Source organism: Pieris brassicae, chromosome 2, assembly GCF_905147105.1.
Source record: "Pieris brassicae chromosome 2, ilPieBrab1.1, whole genome shotgun sequence".
Classification (NCBI taxonomy): domain Eukaryota; kingdom Metazoa; phylum Arthropoda; class Insecta; order Lepidoptera; family Pieridae; genus Pieris; species Pieris brassicae.
The window spans coordinates 21598176-21617552 of NC_059666.1; the positions used below are offsets into that span (position 1 = coordinate 21598176).

A 19377-nucleotide genomic window follows, 5' to 3' on the forward strand; every position below is an offset into this window, starting at 1 on the left:
ATAAACTTCGATTAGCTATTAACTGTTTGTGAAATAACTGGTTTTTAATTCGTAATTCCTGGTAAAAAGTATAATAACAATGCGCGGGCCAATCAGAAGGCTAAGGTAGTTATGCAAAGCTGCGATTGGCTGATAAAAATGCGATTTAATATTTAAAATTTCGTTAAATGGGAGTATATACTATAATAGGAAAAAATTCTATAGCTACGAATAGTTTTGGAAATTTTACTTTGCTGACTTCACAAGTCTTGGTCTCTGAGATTAATCAATGAATAGGTTTTTGTAGGTATACATGTAATAAAAGATTTCATTTTTTATTTCAACGTTTTATACAAACATAAAAATAATGGACGGATTGTGTATCAACCGACACTTAAAATATTATACTTATTGTTTATATCTGATTTGTTATCAAAAATATAAATCAAAAGTATGAATACCATTATAACTATTTAGAAAATACTGTTTACAATTTTTATGTAAATTATGATCTATTTACACTTAAATTATTGCAAGTTACCAGCAATGGTCAGCTTTCGATATATCTAATATCGAAAGCTGACCATTACGGATATTTAGAACCAATTCTTATATTTTAATGTCTAATCGTACTTTTAGTAATGTATGCGGAAAGAAAACTTGGTCTGTGAACGAATGTAATCCTCATATGCAACGCGTTATTTAGTTTATTTATTAAAATATTTAAAATTAATATACTTTTTATTTCATATTAAGTGTCAAGATGATAACTGTCAAAACTGACATACAGTGTTGTCAATATAAAAGAAGAAGCACTGCAGCGACCTCAAATCCCTTGACAGTTCTCTTTCCGCAGACTACAATATTCGATAACCGACATTTTTCAATATTTTTTTAATGTCAAACTTGATCAACGCTTCGTAGCCGTATTTGGAACTAAGCACTGTAAGGTATGCACAATGCGTAGGAGCTGTTGGAAATTGTCATCATATCAGACCAAAATGTACTAAGCCATCGAATAAAATTGGACCTGGGGTAGTTGTTAGCGTGCTGAATAAATTTGACGAAAGTTACATAAATCCAAAAATAAGAACATTTCTATATTAATATACCTCTTCGCAATTATCATTACGGCCTTGGTAAAACTCTCAGAAGACATAAAAAGCTGAATGTTACGTTCCAAAATGAATCAGGAAATAGACATTTGTATAACATCTTATTATTCACATGTAGGTATAATATCCTTGGGATTTTTACTTCCACTTTTTGTGATAATTGACTGAAATGTCCAACTTATGAATCATAATATACTCTTGTGTATTATGATTAACGCTTCAATGACGAAAATTCGACTATTGTCTCTGGACCGGAGTGCGATACAGTGTATTGAGCCTTCTTCAAATCTTCTCGCTTGATCTTGTTTTTCTCAATCGTGCGTATACGTGTTCGTAGTTTTCCGCAACGGCCGTCAGCGACTTTTTCATATGTAACTGAAAGGGAAAACGATATTTTTACTTTTAATTACTTTATTAAATACATATCAGTTCATAGTGGTATTAGAGGTGCTTGTTTGTGTACACTTGCTACATACTTCGGGAATAAGTGTTAAACCAGAAGCAAACAAATCTATCAGAAACGGTTCATTGTTATAAATATACCATAATATTGGTAAGTCTATAGTGAAGAAGACTATATTGCCAGTTCTTCTCGTCTGTTCTACGCCCTTGATTTGAGAGCGAACCAATCTTTAAAAGATCTGGCAATGTGAGTGTCCATGGGCGGGCGGCATCATTTCACATCAGATGAACCTCCGGCCCTTTCACCCCCTTTTTTATAAAAACATTTAGAAAAAATTGTTTCTGACTTTCCTAAGTGTACCTACTTAAAGTTACCTACTTGAATAAATGATATTTTGTTTTGATTTATACTTACTTTCTTTTCTAAAAGAATTATGGCACGCCATATGACATAAAGACGGGAAGCCTTTTAAAGTATTTGATTCGACAGGAGTTATTCCTTGTGGACCAGAGCAAATCGGTTCTCTTTTATCTTTACAAGAGTCTAAACATGTGTTGTAATCGCTCTTCCTCTTGGTACTCTTCCTTCGTGTTGTTGATGGCTTCTTTGTCGTTGTCGTTGTACTTGGGTTAATGTGTAAATTCGTTATCGAACCTTTTGGCGCTTTCAGACGAATCGTAAGAATTGGTTTAGGAAGTGGCATTAAAAGCGTGGGAGTAGAAGAATTTAATTTTGGCGGTCTCAGCGGTTCATTTGCTTGATCACATGGCCTTAGCTGAGGATTCGGCGCAGCTTTGGGCCTTGGAGGTAGTGTAGGGATGTATGGTGATGATGTACTAAACGTTTCTCCGTGGAAGGGTATAGACGATCCTGTTGACAATGTATTCCATTCTGTTGATTGTGGTGGTAAAGTCGACTGTGTTGGCAACCAAGTTTGTATGGTGGAAGGAGTTACAGCTACTGTTGGGATTGGACTTGGTCCAAATGATGAAGCCTGGCGAGACTGCAGTATCTGTTCCAATGTTCCAATTAGGCCGGAAACATCACGGTTTCCTATTGCATCCTGTATGTTATTTATTGGTATTTGCGTGGAATAGGTTGTTGGTGGTAAAGTGGAGGGAATACCTGACTGTAGTAATCTTTGGCCGTCATTTACTCCCAAAATCCGTGGAAACTGTGTTTGTGTATAACTTGTACTTCCAGTACTCCACGTTGTGGGAGTGGTGAGTATATCTTGGGTTATAGGCGACTGTGTTGATTGCAGTATCACAACTGGTTTATCTGAAGAGAGTGGGCTTTCGGTAGAGAAAATCTCGGTGATTGGTTTTGGTGAATAGTTCGATTCGTTGATAAGATTCGCTGCGTACCATCCTGGTACTGATTTTGACGTTTCTGCTCCACATAGTTGGAACACTGAAATTTAAATGAATTTGGTCATAAAGCAAATAGTACTCGATATATTTTGATAAGATTGTTTTATTTTATCGCAATTCATATTGCCTACACAAAAGACATCTTATCAAATAACTAGTTATGAGGGAACACACTAGTCTAAAGTTAGGTAGATGTCAAATTGTTATCGCTGTTTATGCAGCAGACGCGTCATGGAGTTTGTGAGTATGTATCAATCGTACCTTGGAATCAGAAGAACAACAATTATAAGAACAAATTGCACATTATTCTGGATTTTATATTCGATTTCAAAAAGTATGTAGTATATTTCTGCTTTTTTTTATTTCAGTAGCGGACTAGCCTTCTCTGGCTACCAATCCGAAACAAGTATTGTATCAATGAACCCAGGAGCTTCAAGTTATGCGTTTACTACTAAATTTATTAACTATTGAGTCTTGTCGACTATTGTCTAGTAATCTCATAACAAACACTTCAAGTTGTCCCAAAAAGTCCAAAAAGTCGAAAAGAAATACTTTATTGTATTTCGGAGAAACAACATCCCGGCGGAACCAAAACAGGTTCTCAAGGACCAAGGTCCGTTCTTTGCAAAACGATACACGAGGTTCAAGTCCCTCTGACGAGTATTTTTCCATTCATTGATAAATTAAAAGACTGCCTTTGATGTCTCTTCGTTAGGTGTATCGTTATGTAGATAAAATTTCCAAAGCGTTGGCAAGGAGTGGTTAGACGCGTAGATGTTTTAAAGAATTTTGCAACTTAAAATATACGTAAACACCACATTTAAACTTGCTTATTATAGATATGTAGAATATTATTCAAATAAATTCCTGAGAAAGACTCAACGAATACAAGGTAATTCACACTATAGGCGTCCCTATATTTCCAATTAAATGTTTAAATAAAATATTTTTAGTATAATTTCGTTACAAGTGACCACAGATTATGGTCGTTATAAAACTGTATATATTTATACTTGCCAATTGAAATATTATTATGTAATGTACAAAATGTAGGAATGTGCAGCTCGTATACTATTTTTGAATACGAAATGAATTATCTGAGTACGTGATAATATTCACATTGTGGTTTTGCGTGTGGATTGCGAATATTCTGCAAGTGTGACCGTTTAAACAAGTCCAAGAAAAATATTATCATTAACAAGTAATTTTTTTCATACAACACAGAAATATACAGTAATTTTAATATTATTAACCTACATAATAATAATGTTAAATAGAAAATTTAAAAAGTTTAGTCCCCGTGGCAGTGTACCTTTAACGCTGGTAGCATTTCCTCGCAGTACCTTTAGCGAGCAAGAAAATCAAGTTTTACTGGGTTACTATCTACCAGGCGGCAATGTAAATCTTTAATTAGCGCCTGTGCGTTTTAACCTGACGGCCCAAGAGCTTGTCCTCTATAATTAATTATAAGCCTATATTTGTTACAATTTGTTTGCAGAAAATATTTGTTTATGCAACTACAGTCCACAAAAACAGAATTATCGTTCAGGTATTGTGGGAACTAAAACTATCAAGTACGTGTGATCTAATTTCGTATGTGTTTGTTTGATTGTTTAAAACTTTCTCCGAAACTAAAAATCATATCAAGATGGTCCTGTTTCATTTAAATTAGATATATTCGCCAGGAAAATTGGTGTTAGTCTTTGAGATATTTGTATACATTGTCAATTTTTTTAGAACTGGGGACAAACGGGCAGAAGGCTCATCTTATGTTAAGGAATACCGCTGCCCATGCACACTCACAATACCCGAGGACTTGCGTTGTTCCTTTGTCTAATGGGATACGTAAATATTTAGGTATTGACATGTATGCAAGGTATCCTGTATCTAATGTACTCAGTTTTAAAGCTAAAACGTCGATAAATATCATATTGATACAAACTATGAAAGCAGAAGTCGATGCTGGTTATGCCTTATAACGATTACATGATAGAAATTCATTGAATATTTATTAACTTTGAGTCATGAAATGTGAGAGACAGCTGCGTAAGAAATACAACTAGTTTAAAAAGAGTTTATGTAAATATTGTTCGATAATATTCTACACTCAGCAAACCGAAAATAACTGATGAACTATTACTGATGAATGATTGGATAATTTACTAGAACCAGTCTGTTCCAGGGGGGAGTTCCTCCTTTGATACGAAGGAGAGACGCAGAATTGGCACGACAGTTTCTACCACCGTGTTCAACGTTCTAAACCAGTGTTTCTAGTGATTCTTTGGGAATTAGAATTCATATCGAGTTCCTTGTAATTTCTTCTTAAAAAAGACAAATTTGATAGGTTTATGATTCTTTAATTAAACAATATTGTTTTATTTAACACTTATGTATGTTGACGGGATGGTTTCAGACCTTCTCATTTGAGGCACGGATGTGTCCTGTCCGCTTGCCTACTGTTACATTAAAGAAACTGCGGTGTTCTAACCACCAACCATTATAATAAATACAATGGCGTATTAAATTATTTTTCTCTTCGTGAATAACTAGACTAACAATTATGATATGCAGGAATGTCAGTAGTCATTGAATATAAATAGAGCATACATAGCATATAAGGCAAGACGACCTAGAAGTTACTTTGCAGCTGCATAGCGTAATGAATCACTGAACTGTATGATAGAGTTTAAAGGGGTCAATTACTGTTAACCTAAACTTTCATAGCAGGAAATAATTATATTTAGTTTATACAATTTGATTGATTTAGTGATCACCCCCCCCCCCCCCCCCGTCCTATGGAGTGCATGCCTATGGAGTCTATACTTTTAAGGATTGGTAGATATTGTATTATATCTGTTCGGTTAATTAAACATATTTTGCAGATCTTTAACTACTGTATTGCGTCTATGTTTTTCCTACAAGGGATTTATTATACATAAGCACAGTTAGAAAAGTATCACGTTAAGGTTAAGAGACTTAAGTTCGAACGCTCAATTTCGTACGTCAAAATTACACGTTAAATCTCGTTTCGTATCGGGAGTCTCGACTTAGCGCTCTAGACTCCCGTTTGTCAAATCTTTACGTTACTGAATTCCCTTAGTCTTAGGCTTACAATGTTCTATAAATCATATACTATAGTCATAACAATACAATATTCGTATACAAGTATTATACAAAGAATCGTGGCATGTTATTAAACTTACTTCCATTTCGGTTAGGTAATTTCATTGAATCGTTTTGTATGCAGCTTATATAAACAAAGTAATCAACTGTAAAATCATTCATATACATATATATACACACATATAGAGTTGAGGCTCAGGTGAGATTTATAAACATCATGTATGAGTCCCGTATGTCTAAATGCGTCACGCGTATGGAAGTCAGACTTGGATTTGTTTGGAGTGAGATTAGTTTTATATCCATTTGTGAACCTTAGCTAAGTCTCTCCTCTGCTATCAACGCGTGGGTATACATATATTTATTCTCTAAATGAGAACAACACATTATAGTTACAATCTAGTAAAGTTTGAAACAACTTCACTATCATTTATAAAAAGAGGACCTTCACTGTCCTAAGTCGACCGTTATTAATTGGGACTAATCTCCATATAATTGCATAATTTTTTTTATGCATAATGTAAACTTGTACTGTGTACAATTTAAGGAATTTATGTACGAAACATATGCAGATAATAAATAAATTATTAACGAGTTTTAAGTATCTCAAAATTGTTACAAACCTTAAACCAACTTCAAAGCTGAAGTTTTAAATTCGACCCGATTCTAGTATGAACTTTGGTAAATTTTGTAGATTTTTTTAATATTAATAACTAAGGAATACATCTAGAAATTAAAGGTACACTGCGGGGACCACACTCTTTATAATTCGTTTTAATGTTCTATTTATCAATTCTAAATTATTATTACCATAAAAAAATATTCTAAGTACTGTATATTTGTGTGTTGTTAGGCGCGTTAGCCCCAACATTTTCTGTATTGACTAACAAACTTATAACAATAGTGAAAGTCGATTCAATGGTAGTTACGGTTCAATGCTCGTAAAAAGTACTTACACGAGATTGCGATGAGCGTAAATACGTGCTCCATGCCGGCTGGTCGTGAACAAACTAAACAACACAGGTAACCAGTTCGAAATACCACCATTTAACTGTACCTACGTGCCACGAACATGCAAACTGGATAATCGGTAAATTCACCTAATAGTATTATTTAGTATACGATTCCGACTATAGCGTGGATTTCGTGTATTTGTATTTTTGCTTTCTCTGTCAATTTACACAATGCGTTATACAGATACAATTTAATTCGCATTACCTTGATGGCTTCCACGGTACACAAGACATTTTGCGAATTAACGACATTGGCATCTACTCACGTTGGGGTCCTTCCCTGGAAGATACAACCCTCTCCCATAACATTCTCCTTCCTCAAACGGCCATGCACCCACTCAAACGGGTGACCATGGGCTGCGATGTCTGCTATTTTGGACGTCTCGTACTTTCTATCGTATAAAAAGCACTAATGACAATGAAAAAGATTTGAATTTATTCATACGCTGACGCTGCACTTTTTTATTATTTTGCTTAATTTAGTACTTCTTATCCGGTACACTCTTGACAGATCGGCCGTTTTCGCAGATTTTTTTTAATTAACAGCAGGCAAATGGGCAAGGGGCTCACCTGATGTTAAGCGATACCGCCACCCGTGAACACTCACATTGCCAGAAGGCTCGCAAGTGCGTCGCCGGCGTTTCAAGAATTGGTACGCTCTTTTCTTGAAGGACCTTAAGTCGAATTGGTTCGGAAATACTTCAGTGGGCAGCTGGTTCCACATAGTAGTGGTGCGTGGCAAAAACTACCTTAGAAAACGCTCAGTTGTGGAACGACTGTGTAGTAGTAGTATTAGAAGGGGCAGATATGATGACGCTTCACGACGTTTCGCCGTCCTTGGCTATTAGAGGTCATCCTGCTGCACTCATTGAGTGTACCTCGTACGGCAGACTTGATCTGGTCAGTCCAAAGCGTAGGTGACCTTCCGCGTGGTCTAGTGCCTTCCATATTCCATTGGGCGACAAGGCGTTCTATGGACTGATCACCACCTTTGTTATTAGTATGAGTTTAAAAGTTACTTATCATTACAAATAACTTACATTGTTACAATCGTTAAAAATAACTGGATTGAAATGTGATAATCGCAATTTGTTTCTGCGTATGCATAAATTAAAACTTAATAACTTTTAACTTTAGCTAAAATTTAAACGATAACTTATATATAAATACAATAAAATAGTTGTACAAAATTCATGCGTTTAATTATTTGGATTACTGAATTTCCTAAGAATAACTAGTCCAGCCAAACAAGTCATGTAGTCGGCAAATGGCTTGTCTAATTTACATTTTCTTGTTCGATGTCTATTATTAACAATTGACAGGATACATTTTGTGTAAAAGTTAAATACCGTTACGGACAGGTAACGCTCTAAAAGGGCCTCATGGACTTGTTAAGTGTCCGCAAGGTGAAGTGTTTACCCCGGGTTCGATTCCCGCTCGAAGCGTAAGGTTATTTCTATAAATTTAACTTGGTGTCCTGCCTTTGGGAGGGTTTTGCGATACCGGGCGAATGCTTAAACCGTACAGGGAGATCACGGTCTAATTTCTAAGGCAAGCAGTGATTATGCAAACAAAAAAAAATCAATGGCAGCCTCCTGTGCCTAACACACACCTTTCGGGTCCAAGGCAAGCCGGTTACTTCACCGTCCGATCGAATGTTAAATAGGCCAAGGATAGGAATTAGAACTTCTAATTCGACATTCCAGGTAGTAACGCTCTAGTCGTATTACTACTCAAAGTTCGATTCCCTGCGAAACATTAATCTGGTTAGTACGCGTTAACAATGAAACAGACATAGAAATATGACTGCCCCTTAGTAGACACCTACTGGACTTCAATTTACGCAACAGCAAGCAAGCATTACTACCAAATGCAATATCTAAGTTAATCTAAATCGTTTACATAATATCCTTTTGTTTCCAAAGAATTTTATTTTACTGATTTTTATTCAATTTTTGAGCAATCGTCCTAGTCATCGTCATGCATCAACCCTCAGATTGTACGTTTAGAAGGACTTTTACGGATATTGACTTTTATAGAAGCGAATTAAAGATGTAAAAACTATATAATTCCGAAATCTTCTTTAGCAGTCTGTTATAATCATGACAAAGACTGTCAATCACATGCATTGAATGCAATAAATATTTTCATATATCATTCATAATTATAGTTTTATATAAATATGCATGTGTAAATAACTCGAACGCAATATATCTTAGTTTAATATTGATTGTATTAAATTGTGTAAATTCAATAAATGTTACCCTAGAAAAGGTAAAGTATGAAAGCCTTTGGATACACTTGTTACACTCGGGAATTGAACCTGTTAATAAAATCTCTAGTACACTCATAGAAACGCGACACGCGACGCCCCTAACATCATGTGAGCCTCCTGCCCGTTTGCCCCCTGTTCTAGAAACCAAAATCTCGAATCTTGTATAAAATATCGATGTTCTTTGGTAAGGTTTATTTATTAAGAAAGTTTAATTGTCGGTAAAGAAATGTATCTAAACTTATTATTATTAAGAAATTTTCCTATTCTATAGACAATTTTAAGTTATATTACGTTGTCCGACTTCAACATAAATGAAATTAAAAAGTTTTTCAGGCTCCAACCGTCATCTTTAAATCATCAGGGGTCTATACAAAGCAAGTAACGCTCGGTACGTTGGCACACCATGTAAGTTATTTGATTTGATATATTTATTTAAATGTTAAAGAGGTCTGTTGTCCGTAACCGAGTTTCGACAGCGTTGAGAATCACGCCCTCTCTCGGCGCACTTGGCGGTATACGGTAATGACTAGTCCTAGACGTATTTCCGACTGCTGAGTATACCCATCTCAATATTAGCCGCTGGAGTTCTTCAGTAGGTTCTAGTCCTAAAATCCCGATTTATGTCGTCAAGGCCCTTCAGACCAACATCAGTTCCAGTTTAAAAAACAAACCGGGAGCTTTCGGCAAGTAAGAGATAGGCGAGGATCTATACATATTTCTCATTGATATATAATCCTGGGCCATAGGTAGAATAATTTGTTTTATATCTTTATTATTTCAGGTTTTTATTTACCGATTGTATGACAAATGGAAACTGGATTACCGAGCTTTCTGTACCGGAAGCATTATCAGTGACGATAGACTTTTGACTTCCACACATTGCTTTTATACAAACAGAAAAAGGTTGTTATTAATTATTTTGTCCTCAGTTTTACTATATGCGTAATTGCTTAATTGACTGACTGTGTGTGTGTGATGAAACTCATTTAGTGGGGTGAGTAGTCACTCCCCTGTAGTTCAGTTCCTTGGCCGTGAAGCTGCCGTATAGCGTGGATGGACTACAAATAATAAAGATACCGGCAAACTTTTTGAGCATTAACCAAGGTAATAGTTTGCGCACCGTCGTACACAGCGCGGGACACAAACGTCAACTGATTTACCAATCACGCGATCGACACGTCACTCCCGCCGCCTCCCCCTCCCCGATACCTAAAAATCGCTTCTGCGCAGGCAAGGTAATTTGTCAAGATTTTTGCCGGTATCTATACAACTTTTTAAATATACATTTAAAGCAGTGTTTTTTTCAAACGTTTTTTGTTCCATACCCCACAGTAGCCTTTCTAAAGTTCTTAGGCAACATACATAATTTTTGTAATATAAAAACAATTAAATGTTCACTTAAGAAACTTAATTGAAAGGTTTTAGAAGGAAATTGTTAACGGAGCAAAGTTAATTTTCAAAATATTATGTTAAACTGAAAATAAAATTCCAAATAAAGATTTTTTTTTAATTAATTTAGTGAGACTTTTCTAAAGCTTCGTTTTTTTAATGGTTTACATAAAAAATATGCAATATATCCAACAAATTACGATTATTATTTTTTCTAAGTAATGCTGATACCATATGGATTTTATTTTTAGTTTTTATGATATTTCCAAAAATGGGTTATAAAAAAAAAAAACGCCTCGTTACCTAATCTTAGCCTTTGAAGACAGACGTGGAAGTCTAACAAAGAATACCATAGACAATTTAATATCTTCTATGATACAGGTTAAAGCGAAGCCTGGACAAAGTACGTGTTGTTGGTGGTATACTCCACACCATAGCCCAGCAGCCTCTTTCTCATGATGTACAGCAATGGAGGAATCCCAAATATGTCTATACGCAACGATTTTACAGATTTCCAGCTTATAATTTAGCTGTCGTTGTAAGTTGGAATTTTTTTTCTGGTGAATGTTAATTATATGTTTTAATGTTAGCATATCGTGTTTCTAGGAGGTGAATAAGAAGTGGGAGCTAAATCAGTTTGTAAACAAGATTCCATATTCTCAAAAGAATTATGATTTTGACGGAGTTTGTATGGGTGTTATTCTTAAGACTACAAAAGTAAGGTTTTAAAATAAAACATATTACATATATAGGTAATATACATTTACGTAAATATACTGATATATGATGCAGAATGAACTCTGCTAGCAATTAAATGTCTTAAATCTTGAATTTATCGTGAAAAGAAATTACACCAACTGACCTCTTTGGTGTGTAGATGAAATTTCGTCTAAATCTCATTTTGAAAGGATACTTAAACCATTTTTTTTTAATTATAAAAACGCAGAAATGTGTACATAGTGTTACGAGCTAGGTGATCGGATAGAAAATGCCGTAGATTTATTCAAGGGTTTATTTCTTGAAAAATCAATGAGGAATTTATGGGCACAAATTAATTGCAGAGATGCACTAATTACATACACAAAAACAATCACTTATTACTTCACTAATGCACACTTAACACAGTACTTTATTACTTGTGTTCACTTTATTCGCACTTTATCGCTTCGGTGTTTCTCTCGTTCTCGAAAAGTTCTCTAACTAGTGGAAAAACCTAGGATCATTGTAGTCGACCCTTCTTTGTAACAATAGGATATGGAATTTTAGTGAACGCATCGATATTTTATAAATAAATAAATATATATATATATATATATATATATATCAATGAAATAGACACACTATGACGAAGCTAATCACAGAGATTCATATCTAGAAAAACGTATCGTTTCCAGAGTTGGTCAGGGGACAAGAGCCTTTTTACGGTTGATTTAAAAGTACACAATCAGCGTTCGTGTGAACGTCAGTTATTGAGAAGTTGTTGGCAATATTATTGCACTGAATTTGATGGAGCACTGGCAGCCACAGTAAGAAACCATTTCAATTCATTGAGTACAGTTAAACTTATAATGTATATTGCTATCAAAAACATTGTAAACGTGTTTTTGTTGGCAATTCCAAGTCTAGCAAATCAGTTCGTCTACCAACTTAAAACCAAGGAAAGCGTTGTGTGTTGTATGTCTGTTAACTGCTAAGGGACATTCTGTCTTAAGTTCTTATAGCCAACCTAACAACATCTACTGACTATAGTAATATGAAAATTATTTTATGTTTTCATAAATATTTTTGTTCATCACATGGAAACGCAATGATCCTCATAAGTAATACATATTCAAATTCGTTTATTTATGATATCCAATGCTACTAAAAAGCTGGCACAAAATGGCAAAATACTTTAGTATTCCTTGAGTGTAAGTTACGAATAAAATTAAGAAACTGTGTCTAGTTATAATATAATTGTTAAACTACTGGTACAAATTGAAATATACCATGTCATAGTGTTCATACAATGCCTGCTTGGCTACCGGATTTTAGAAGTCTAGTAGTAGGCTTAAAAATAGTCTGAACTGTTTCGGAAAATGATTTATCGTACCGCTTTTTTGTTCAGCTTGGTGTTAATGTTTTAGACAGCAAAAATTAAGTTGCTTTCGACAATATCGACATTATATTTATTATATTATCGAACGATTGTAGGAAGCAGAAGGTGCTGGACTCGTCTGCTTTGGTACTGGGGATCCAGCTGAAGACGAAAATAAGGGTGTATTGGTTGGTGTGACGTCACTCATCAATCGAAACCTACCCAGCCTGCACGTCCGCACCGGTACCTTTCACAAATGGGTGACAGATACATCCTCCACGTTGAAATTCAACACAAATATAATTGTTATATGTATTATGTTTTATCAGTAAAGTGTTATCAGTAATTTTCCTATATTCGAAGTTTCCTTTTTAGTATTATTTTCATAATTAGTAAGTTTTTAAGTCTTTTCTAAATTTTTGTGTACCTTAACTGTTAATGTATTATTTTTTTTATGTAATAGAAGGTAAGCAGGTAGGAGCCTCATCTGATGTTAAGTGGTTCCGCCGTCAACGCACACTCACATTGCCAGAAGGTTCACAAGTGCGTTGCCGGCCTTTTTTATTTAACTAAATAACTATTAAATTCGTGTCCCTAATTTTTTAATTGTTCACAAAAACGGTTTTACGAGAATATTCTTACAACGCGATTTCGCCCGGACCGCGTTATAGGGTCGATTACTATACATGTATATATTTACAACGCGTGCAAGATCATTATATATATATATTTCAATTATGCACACATAAAAGAGAGCTTAATTTTTTACTAACAACAATGTGCGTTTATTGTAAAATATTTCAATAAATTATGCCTACAGAAATAAAACAAAATCAAAGTAACAAAAATGTTGTATATAATATAAATATAGGCTGTGTCAAAGTCGCTTTGTTTCTTTCAATATATCTAGCGAAGTATGAGACACGCGTAAAAAATGATGCGGCGCGTGGTTGATTGCCGCTGACAATTCCGACTAACACACCATTTGGGCCTTCGTTCGGGTCTCCAGTTTTACTGCACACGAGAGGTCCGCCTGAATCTCCCTAAAAAGTCTAGGTATTTGAACACATCACGATGAAAAAGTTAAAGCAATTAAACTGTAATCAACTCGCGTTCTTCAAAGAAGACTTATTTAAGAAAGATTTGGGGAAAAATAATTAATAATTTATTTTTATAGAACAGGGGTCACACGGGCAGGCAATGTTGAGTGATACAATGGACACGCAATGCCAGAGGGCTCGCGAGGGCGTGTCCAGCCTTATAGAATCGGTATTCTGCACGGTCAGCCAGCGAGGTATCATCCGCATTACAATGAATATGACAAAAAAGCAACATATCATTGATATGTAGAAGAAAAGAGTTGGGCAAAGGACTCAGCCTTGTGAGGTTGAAGTTGGAACATATTCCGTTAATTCTTTTCTCTACCTCCTATCGAAGGTTGGCAATCATAAGAGCCAATTTAAATTTGGATACCGTGCTTCTGAACAACGACTTGGTGCTTTGACTTTCAAAGCATTGCCGATTATTTACCTAAGATGTAGGTCCTAGAACCAGGTCTCCTATCCCTTTGCCTTTAATGATTAGTTGAAGGATGTATTAAGAATACCAGTGAATAATCAGACATAAGAAGGCAACAAAAAAGATGGATAGGTTTCTTTCAAAGAGGAAATTGGAGGTCAAGTATGAGAAAACTCACAAAAGCAATAAACGAAAAAAATACTAATGGGTGAAATCCTAACCTTTCCAACGTCGTTGACAATAGTGTCCGTGCAAACAAACTTTCTCATATTTTTCCGAAACCTTCGGCTGCATTGTCTATTTGGCAGAAGGTGTAAGTGAGCGAGAAGAAGTTTACTTGAAGTCCCCTAGAAAATCTTAATATTATTTATCGGTATGGAAGTTTATACTCTATTTACTATTTTTACATAATATATATAAATATATAGGCATTTGATACATTGGTTCACATTAATGTGATTTTTAAAGTGGAAACTCTCTTATACTCGTTCTTTCTCTCTTCCAACAGCGAAACTGATAGCGTTTACTATATCAATAATGTGCTTTTCTTCTGCGCTATCCTAAGGTTGTGGTTTTTTATAGAACAGGAAGAAAACGGGCAGAAGGTTTCCCTGCTGTTGAGTGATACCACCCATAGACAATGCCAGCTCGCGAGTGCGTTGCCGGCAATTACATTAGCAGTACGCATATCAAGATACATCGAAATTGCTTACAAAAACGTCGGAATCGCTATCCCTTGGAATTTATGGATTACCGGTACACGACAATATAAATTAAAATTAACTAACTTGTCTAGACGTACGCCCATATCCGGAAACCAGGCATTTGCCATGATAGTCGATATATTTCTTCGCTATTGGAATCGCTCCAACGTTATTGTTGAAATGAAAAGGTTTGGATGTATACTGTAAATGAAAATACAGTTACTAAAGCGACGGAATCACTCAACTGTGATTGGCTGGATTTTTGTGCCATGCCTCACCTTAGCCGCCCTAAAACTCTTATAAATGATAGGCTTTATGCAGAAATTGTTAATGAAACACAGAAGAATTTTCAAAACATAATGAAAAACTGAATATCAACTCCTAAATAATTTTTATTAAATTTTCGAAACAATCAAATTGCCCTCCTGTGTGATGTGCGCCACATTAGTAAACACAGCTATTTAGTAAAGTTTGTTATGAAAACTAATACAACTTCCACATAGGAGTGGTTTGTTGCCCACTTAGGTTTGTTCTGTTTCGTGTAATATACTGGTGAAAGTCGAAATTTGCTTTGAAATCGCTTATATTTTTTGTACATACAACAAGGCTTCAAGAGTATACATTCAACAGTAGAACAGATAGTGTCATACTATTTAAATCCTTGAACGTATTTGAAGATCATCTTTCCTATAATCAATAAGATATAGAGAAGCCAATATTAAGCACGGGCTTTACTGTAGCCAGTCTTAAATATAACAATATTAAGGAGAATGAATTAACCGACCAGAATTGCAATGTCGTCTTTTGGAAACTTGTAAGTTCTCGGGTATATTACGGACTTCAGTGTCCTCCACTGGCCATGTTCAGCTGAATCTTCGCTATAGGCATCATAATTCCTCATGTTACCCGCCACAGCATACGTGTGGCTTAACGTTCTTTTTGGTCTATGACAAAATTTTTAAATGATAAACTATAATAAGAAGTTTGGCAATCATTTGATTTACATTAAATTCTGAATTAACCTTAAATAATCTTCATGTTTCTCCTAAAAAAAACTTTATTTAAATAACATGTTTAAATAGTTTAACGGCGTTGTCCAAGTGTAAAACGCGATAAGAAAACGACGTCATAAAAATATATTATGTTTAGAATTTAACATTTTTGTTCATATTATTAATAAATCTTAAAGAGTACATTTTTTTCTCTATATCTTTATCTCACTACCAGCTACCTATCTTTGATTAATAACAAAGTAGATTAACTAGTATGCGGTGTGTCATTCCGTACGTTGAGTTTCGTTCACTACGTTCTTTATGGTCCGAAAGTGACGAAACAGATCTCATAAAAAGGCAAATGTAGTCAAACTCTTTGTTTGTCATTCTTTTTATTATTATTTTGTTACATCTTAGAATAAATAAAGTTTTGTTTCTCTAAAAGCTGTAAGATTGATATATAGATTTTAAGAAGAAGTTTCCATTTAACATAACACTGATCTATCGACAATATCTACGACATACCTAATGTTGTAGATATTGTCGTAGAGTCTGCATAAAAGGGATGTTTGTGCAACATTTTATAGAAAGGTGATTCAATATAAATTGACCTAATTTACATAAATGTATAATACTATTAACTTATAAATAGTGAAATATAAATACATAGTATAACAATCTACGTTTACTATAAACTGTGGATGGTGTAAAACTCTTTTTAACTTTTCTATACGTAGATATATGTATATTCCCGTATGATTTATACTATACTATATATCAATATGTACAGGTGTGTAATTTTGCGATTAGGACGTGAATATACTTCAATACCCACCCCTGATTGCCACATATTTTCTGACAAACGCTCGGATTCTCAGCGAAACAATGGGCGGCGGAGAGCAGTTTGGTTGGGGATATTATAACACCACCACAAAACGTCATACACAGTTTACGACGCGAGCTCTTCATTTTAAAAGCCACCTAGAACATTTGAGTATATAAGTTATGGCTTGATATTTAGTCGATAACTTAATTTCGTGATATTGGGTGTCAGTATAAATATACTTACAGTAAAATCTATAGTCGCAATATTTGTGTACGAGCAGTATAGTAGTTTTTGTTGTTCTAGATTCGTGGTCATCACATATAATTATCAAACCAATGTATACAAAATATTGTAAAAACTATTTTAAAAGAGTCAGTATTGAGTCTCTTTCCCTTTCTTCTCAATATGAAACTACTTTTTGGAACACGCAAGTAGTCATATTTTTTTTAATATTGTTAAATTTTGACTTTCAAAAATGTCTTTTTAATAAACCTAATCGAAATAAATTATTTGATTTTGATATAGGTAAAAATCTATCTGGGTGTAAAATTGGTTTAGTAATTTCGGAGATACTTTATCTTTTATAATTTTTTTATTAAGATCCAGAGACACGTGGCTCCAACTAATTTTATATCTGAGTAGATTCCTTATTAAGTTTTAGAATTTATTAAATTATAATTACAATGAATATGATATAAAAAAATGCGCCGAGGTCTCGCGTTACAGGTGTGGCGGCAATTATTAGTTTATACTGTGAAAAACTCATTTTAATCCAGTGTGTATAGACATGATTGATGCCAGCGTAATATTCACCCTTCTAATAGTTACCTAATCCAAACACAAATAATCCAGATTGTCGGATTAATTTTCAGCACCAAATAATTTGGTTGAGAGACTTGACTTTAATGGAAATGATTTAATGTCTTTTAACCCCTAAATGGGGCAGAGGTCGTCCTCAGTGAGTCTCCAAATCTCCTCTTATTGGAAATAGTTGATAAAATAGAAGATTTTTTAGAAGGTTTCTGTCGTCCAATCTGTCAGAATAAACGGTTTACCTGATATGGAACATCTCCATGTTTTGCTGCATAACCATTGACAACACGTGGTACTATATATTCGTTGTAAAATTTTCTCTCTACTTCCATTGAATTAACAAAATGGGTTGTTATAAATAATAAAATGTAAACTTCGAACATTGATAAAAATTAAAAGCTCAATGACATGAAAGAAACAGCTATATTGAATCTGACAGATCATACTTCAGTGATTGGTCCTAGTATGTTTTCTGTGGCTCCCTTTTTGTGACGATATGCGTTGCGCATGTCACCGACTGCTTGGTTCATGGGGCTTATGTGGGGCTCGCTGTTGGCATACCCACTAATCAACCGTGCCAATTACTCTCGCAATTGGTGGGTTGAGTATAAGGAACTTTCTGCGCTTATCTGTGGAAGCCCGGTTCGACATCGGAAACACGTCTGTGTTTTTCAACAAATTCATCATAATAAATAAATTTCTAATTAAATTAATTAGTTTTGTGGTATTGTAACAAAATCCAATCAAGATTTGTGAAACTGTATGGGTCTGGAAACAGGAATAAGTGTTAGCATACACACAAAGGTGCTTTTTCTCATGGTGTTAATATAATCTTTTAGTCACAAGTCTAGCACTGCTCAGGTGAAATAAAAAATATTTTGACAAAATGTCAGTTTAATATTTTTCTGGCATCTAATATTTTACGGAAACTAGTTCTAATGGATATCAAAAGCAAATTAAAATTCCATGAAATTATATCGCAGTGTTACACATTTACATATTATCCTATCTATATTAAGTTCAGTCGGACGTACCAGAGATGTAGGCGAAAGACGGAAGGGCTCTCATGAACTTGATTTTACGGTAGAGATACTTGATTTTTTGTTACATTCTTAGTTTAGTTCAAAGTCCCAAATCGCTTACAAAATACGTGACTTAGTAATTAAGTATAGGTTTATGGTCACTAATGCGATTTTTCAAAGAAAGGAAATTGTGAGGAAATGCTGATCTATAAAAAAAAAGTTTTCCTAAAACCTCCCCATTTTTCCTAAAAATATCCTATTTTTTTATTTCCTAATGTTGCCAACGCTTGTAAAGCCGGACCTAATTATGTATATCGACATGATTTTTTTATCTAGTTTTCTCTGGACTGGCGTAGCCTCTGACAATATTTTTAATAGTTCTGCCATCTTCTATACCTACGCTTTTCTGGAGTGAGAGATTTTCACCCCATGTCCCATTGCTTATGGGGCTTCATCTATTCTATGTTGTACTGCTTATTATTCATATTATAGTGTACATTGTTTACAGGCAATATTAAGAGAAAACGCGGCATATAAATCCTTTCTAGATATATGCCCGTTAAAAATACTTGGCGGTGTTGAAGCAGATATTACACAAATTCCATACCAGGCAGGTTATAGTGTTAATTACTACGTTATTGATTTATTGTTTATGAATATTCATAATTAGGTAAATGTCGGTATTGAGGGCTACTTGTGAAATATTTTTACGCTTTACAGGAGTAAAAATGTAAATTGAGGACATTGATAATGCTTTA

At 34.6% G+C, this 19377-nt stretch overlaps 3 protein-coding genes across 3 annotated transcripts; 1 reads left to right on the forward strand and 2 right to left on the reverse strand.

The window, feature by feature from the left end:
- Nucleotides 1–200: 200 nt before the first annotated feature.
- Nucleotides 201–7015, reverse strand: LOC123720581. Its single transcript, XM_045677252.1, has 3 exons — nt 6947–7015; nt 1912–2910; nt 201–1469 (listed from the first exon to the last, which is right to left on the reverse strand). Exons 1-3 carry the CDS (start codon nt 6978–6980, stop codon nt 1306–1308), a joined length of 1197 nt encoding a protein of 398 aa, XP_045533208.1. The 5' UTR covers nt 6981–7015; the 3' UTR covers nt 201–1305.
- LOC123720288 lies at nt 6979–13077 on the forward strand. The gene is made up of 8 exons (XM_045676834.1): nt 6979–7013; nt 9115–9277; nt 9612–9683; nt 10060–10181; nt 11049–11205; nt 11274–11384; nt 12062–12193; nt 12861–13077. Exons 1-8 carry the CDS (start codon nt 6979–6981, stop codon nt 13074–13076), a joined length of 1008 nt encoding a protein of 335 aa, XP_045532790.1. The 3' UTR covers nt 13077.
- A 424-nt stretch (nt 13078–13501) lies between these two features.
- LOC123720289 (submandibular glandular kallikrein-9-like) lies at nt 13502–17979 on the reverse strand. Its single transcript, XM_045676835.1, has 7 exons — nt 17840–17979; nt 16794–16939; nt 15751–15910; nt 15051–15167; nt 14484–14609; nt 13583–13787; nt 13502–13512 (listed from the first exon to the last, which is right to left on the reverse strand). The coding sequence occupies exons 1-7, from the start codon at nt 17927–17929 to the stop codon at nt 13502–13504; spliced, it is 855 nt and encodes a 284-aa protein (XP_045532791.1). The 5' UTR covers nt 17930–17979.
- Nucleotides 17980–19377: the final 1398 nt, after the last annotated feature.

Excerpts from the sequence above, each read along its gene's own strand:
- LOC123720288 (XM_045676834.1), top strand. The coding sequence starts at position 6,979 with ATGCCGGCTGGTCGTGAACAAACTAAACAACACAG. Across the intron at positions 11,206-11,273 it reads CTTATAATTTAGCTGTCGTT|GAGGTGAATAAGAAGTGGGA; the intron begins GTAAGTTGGAAT and ends TCGTGTTTCTAG. Across the intron at positions 12,194-12,860 it reads ATGGAGCACTGGCAGCCACA|GAAGCAGAAGGTGCTGGACT; the intron begins GTAAGAAACCAT and ends GAACGATTGTAG.
- LOC123720581 (XM_045677252.1), bottom strand. The coding sequence starts at position 6,980 with ATGGAGCACGTATTTACGCTCATCGCAATCTCGT. Across the intron at positions 2,911-6,946 it reads TACGCTCATCGCAATCTCGT|TGTTCCAACTATGTGGAGCA; the intron begins GTAAGTACTTTT and ends TTTAAATTTCAG. Across the intron at positions 1,470-1,911 it reads TAATTCTTTTAGAAAAGAAA|TTACATATGAAAAAGTCGCT; the intron begins GTAAGTATAAAT and ends TTTCCCTTTCAG.
- LOC123720289 (XM_045676835.1), bottom strand. The coding sequence starts at position 17,929 with ATGGAAGTAGAGAGAAAATTTTACAACGAATATATAGTACCACGTGTT. Across the intron at positions 16,940-17,839 it reads ATGGAGATGTTCCATATCAG|GTGGCTTTTAAAATGAAGAG; the intron begins GTAAACCGTTTA and ends CAAATGTTCTAG. Across the intron at positions 14,610-15,050 it reads ATGGGCGTACGTCTAGACAA|GGGACTTCAAGTAAACTTCT; the intron begins GTTAGTTAATTT and ends AAGATTTTCTAG.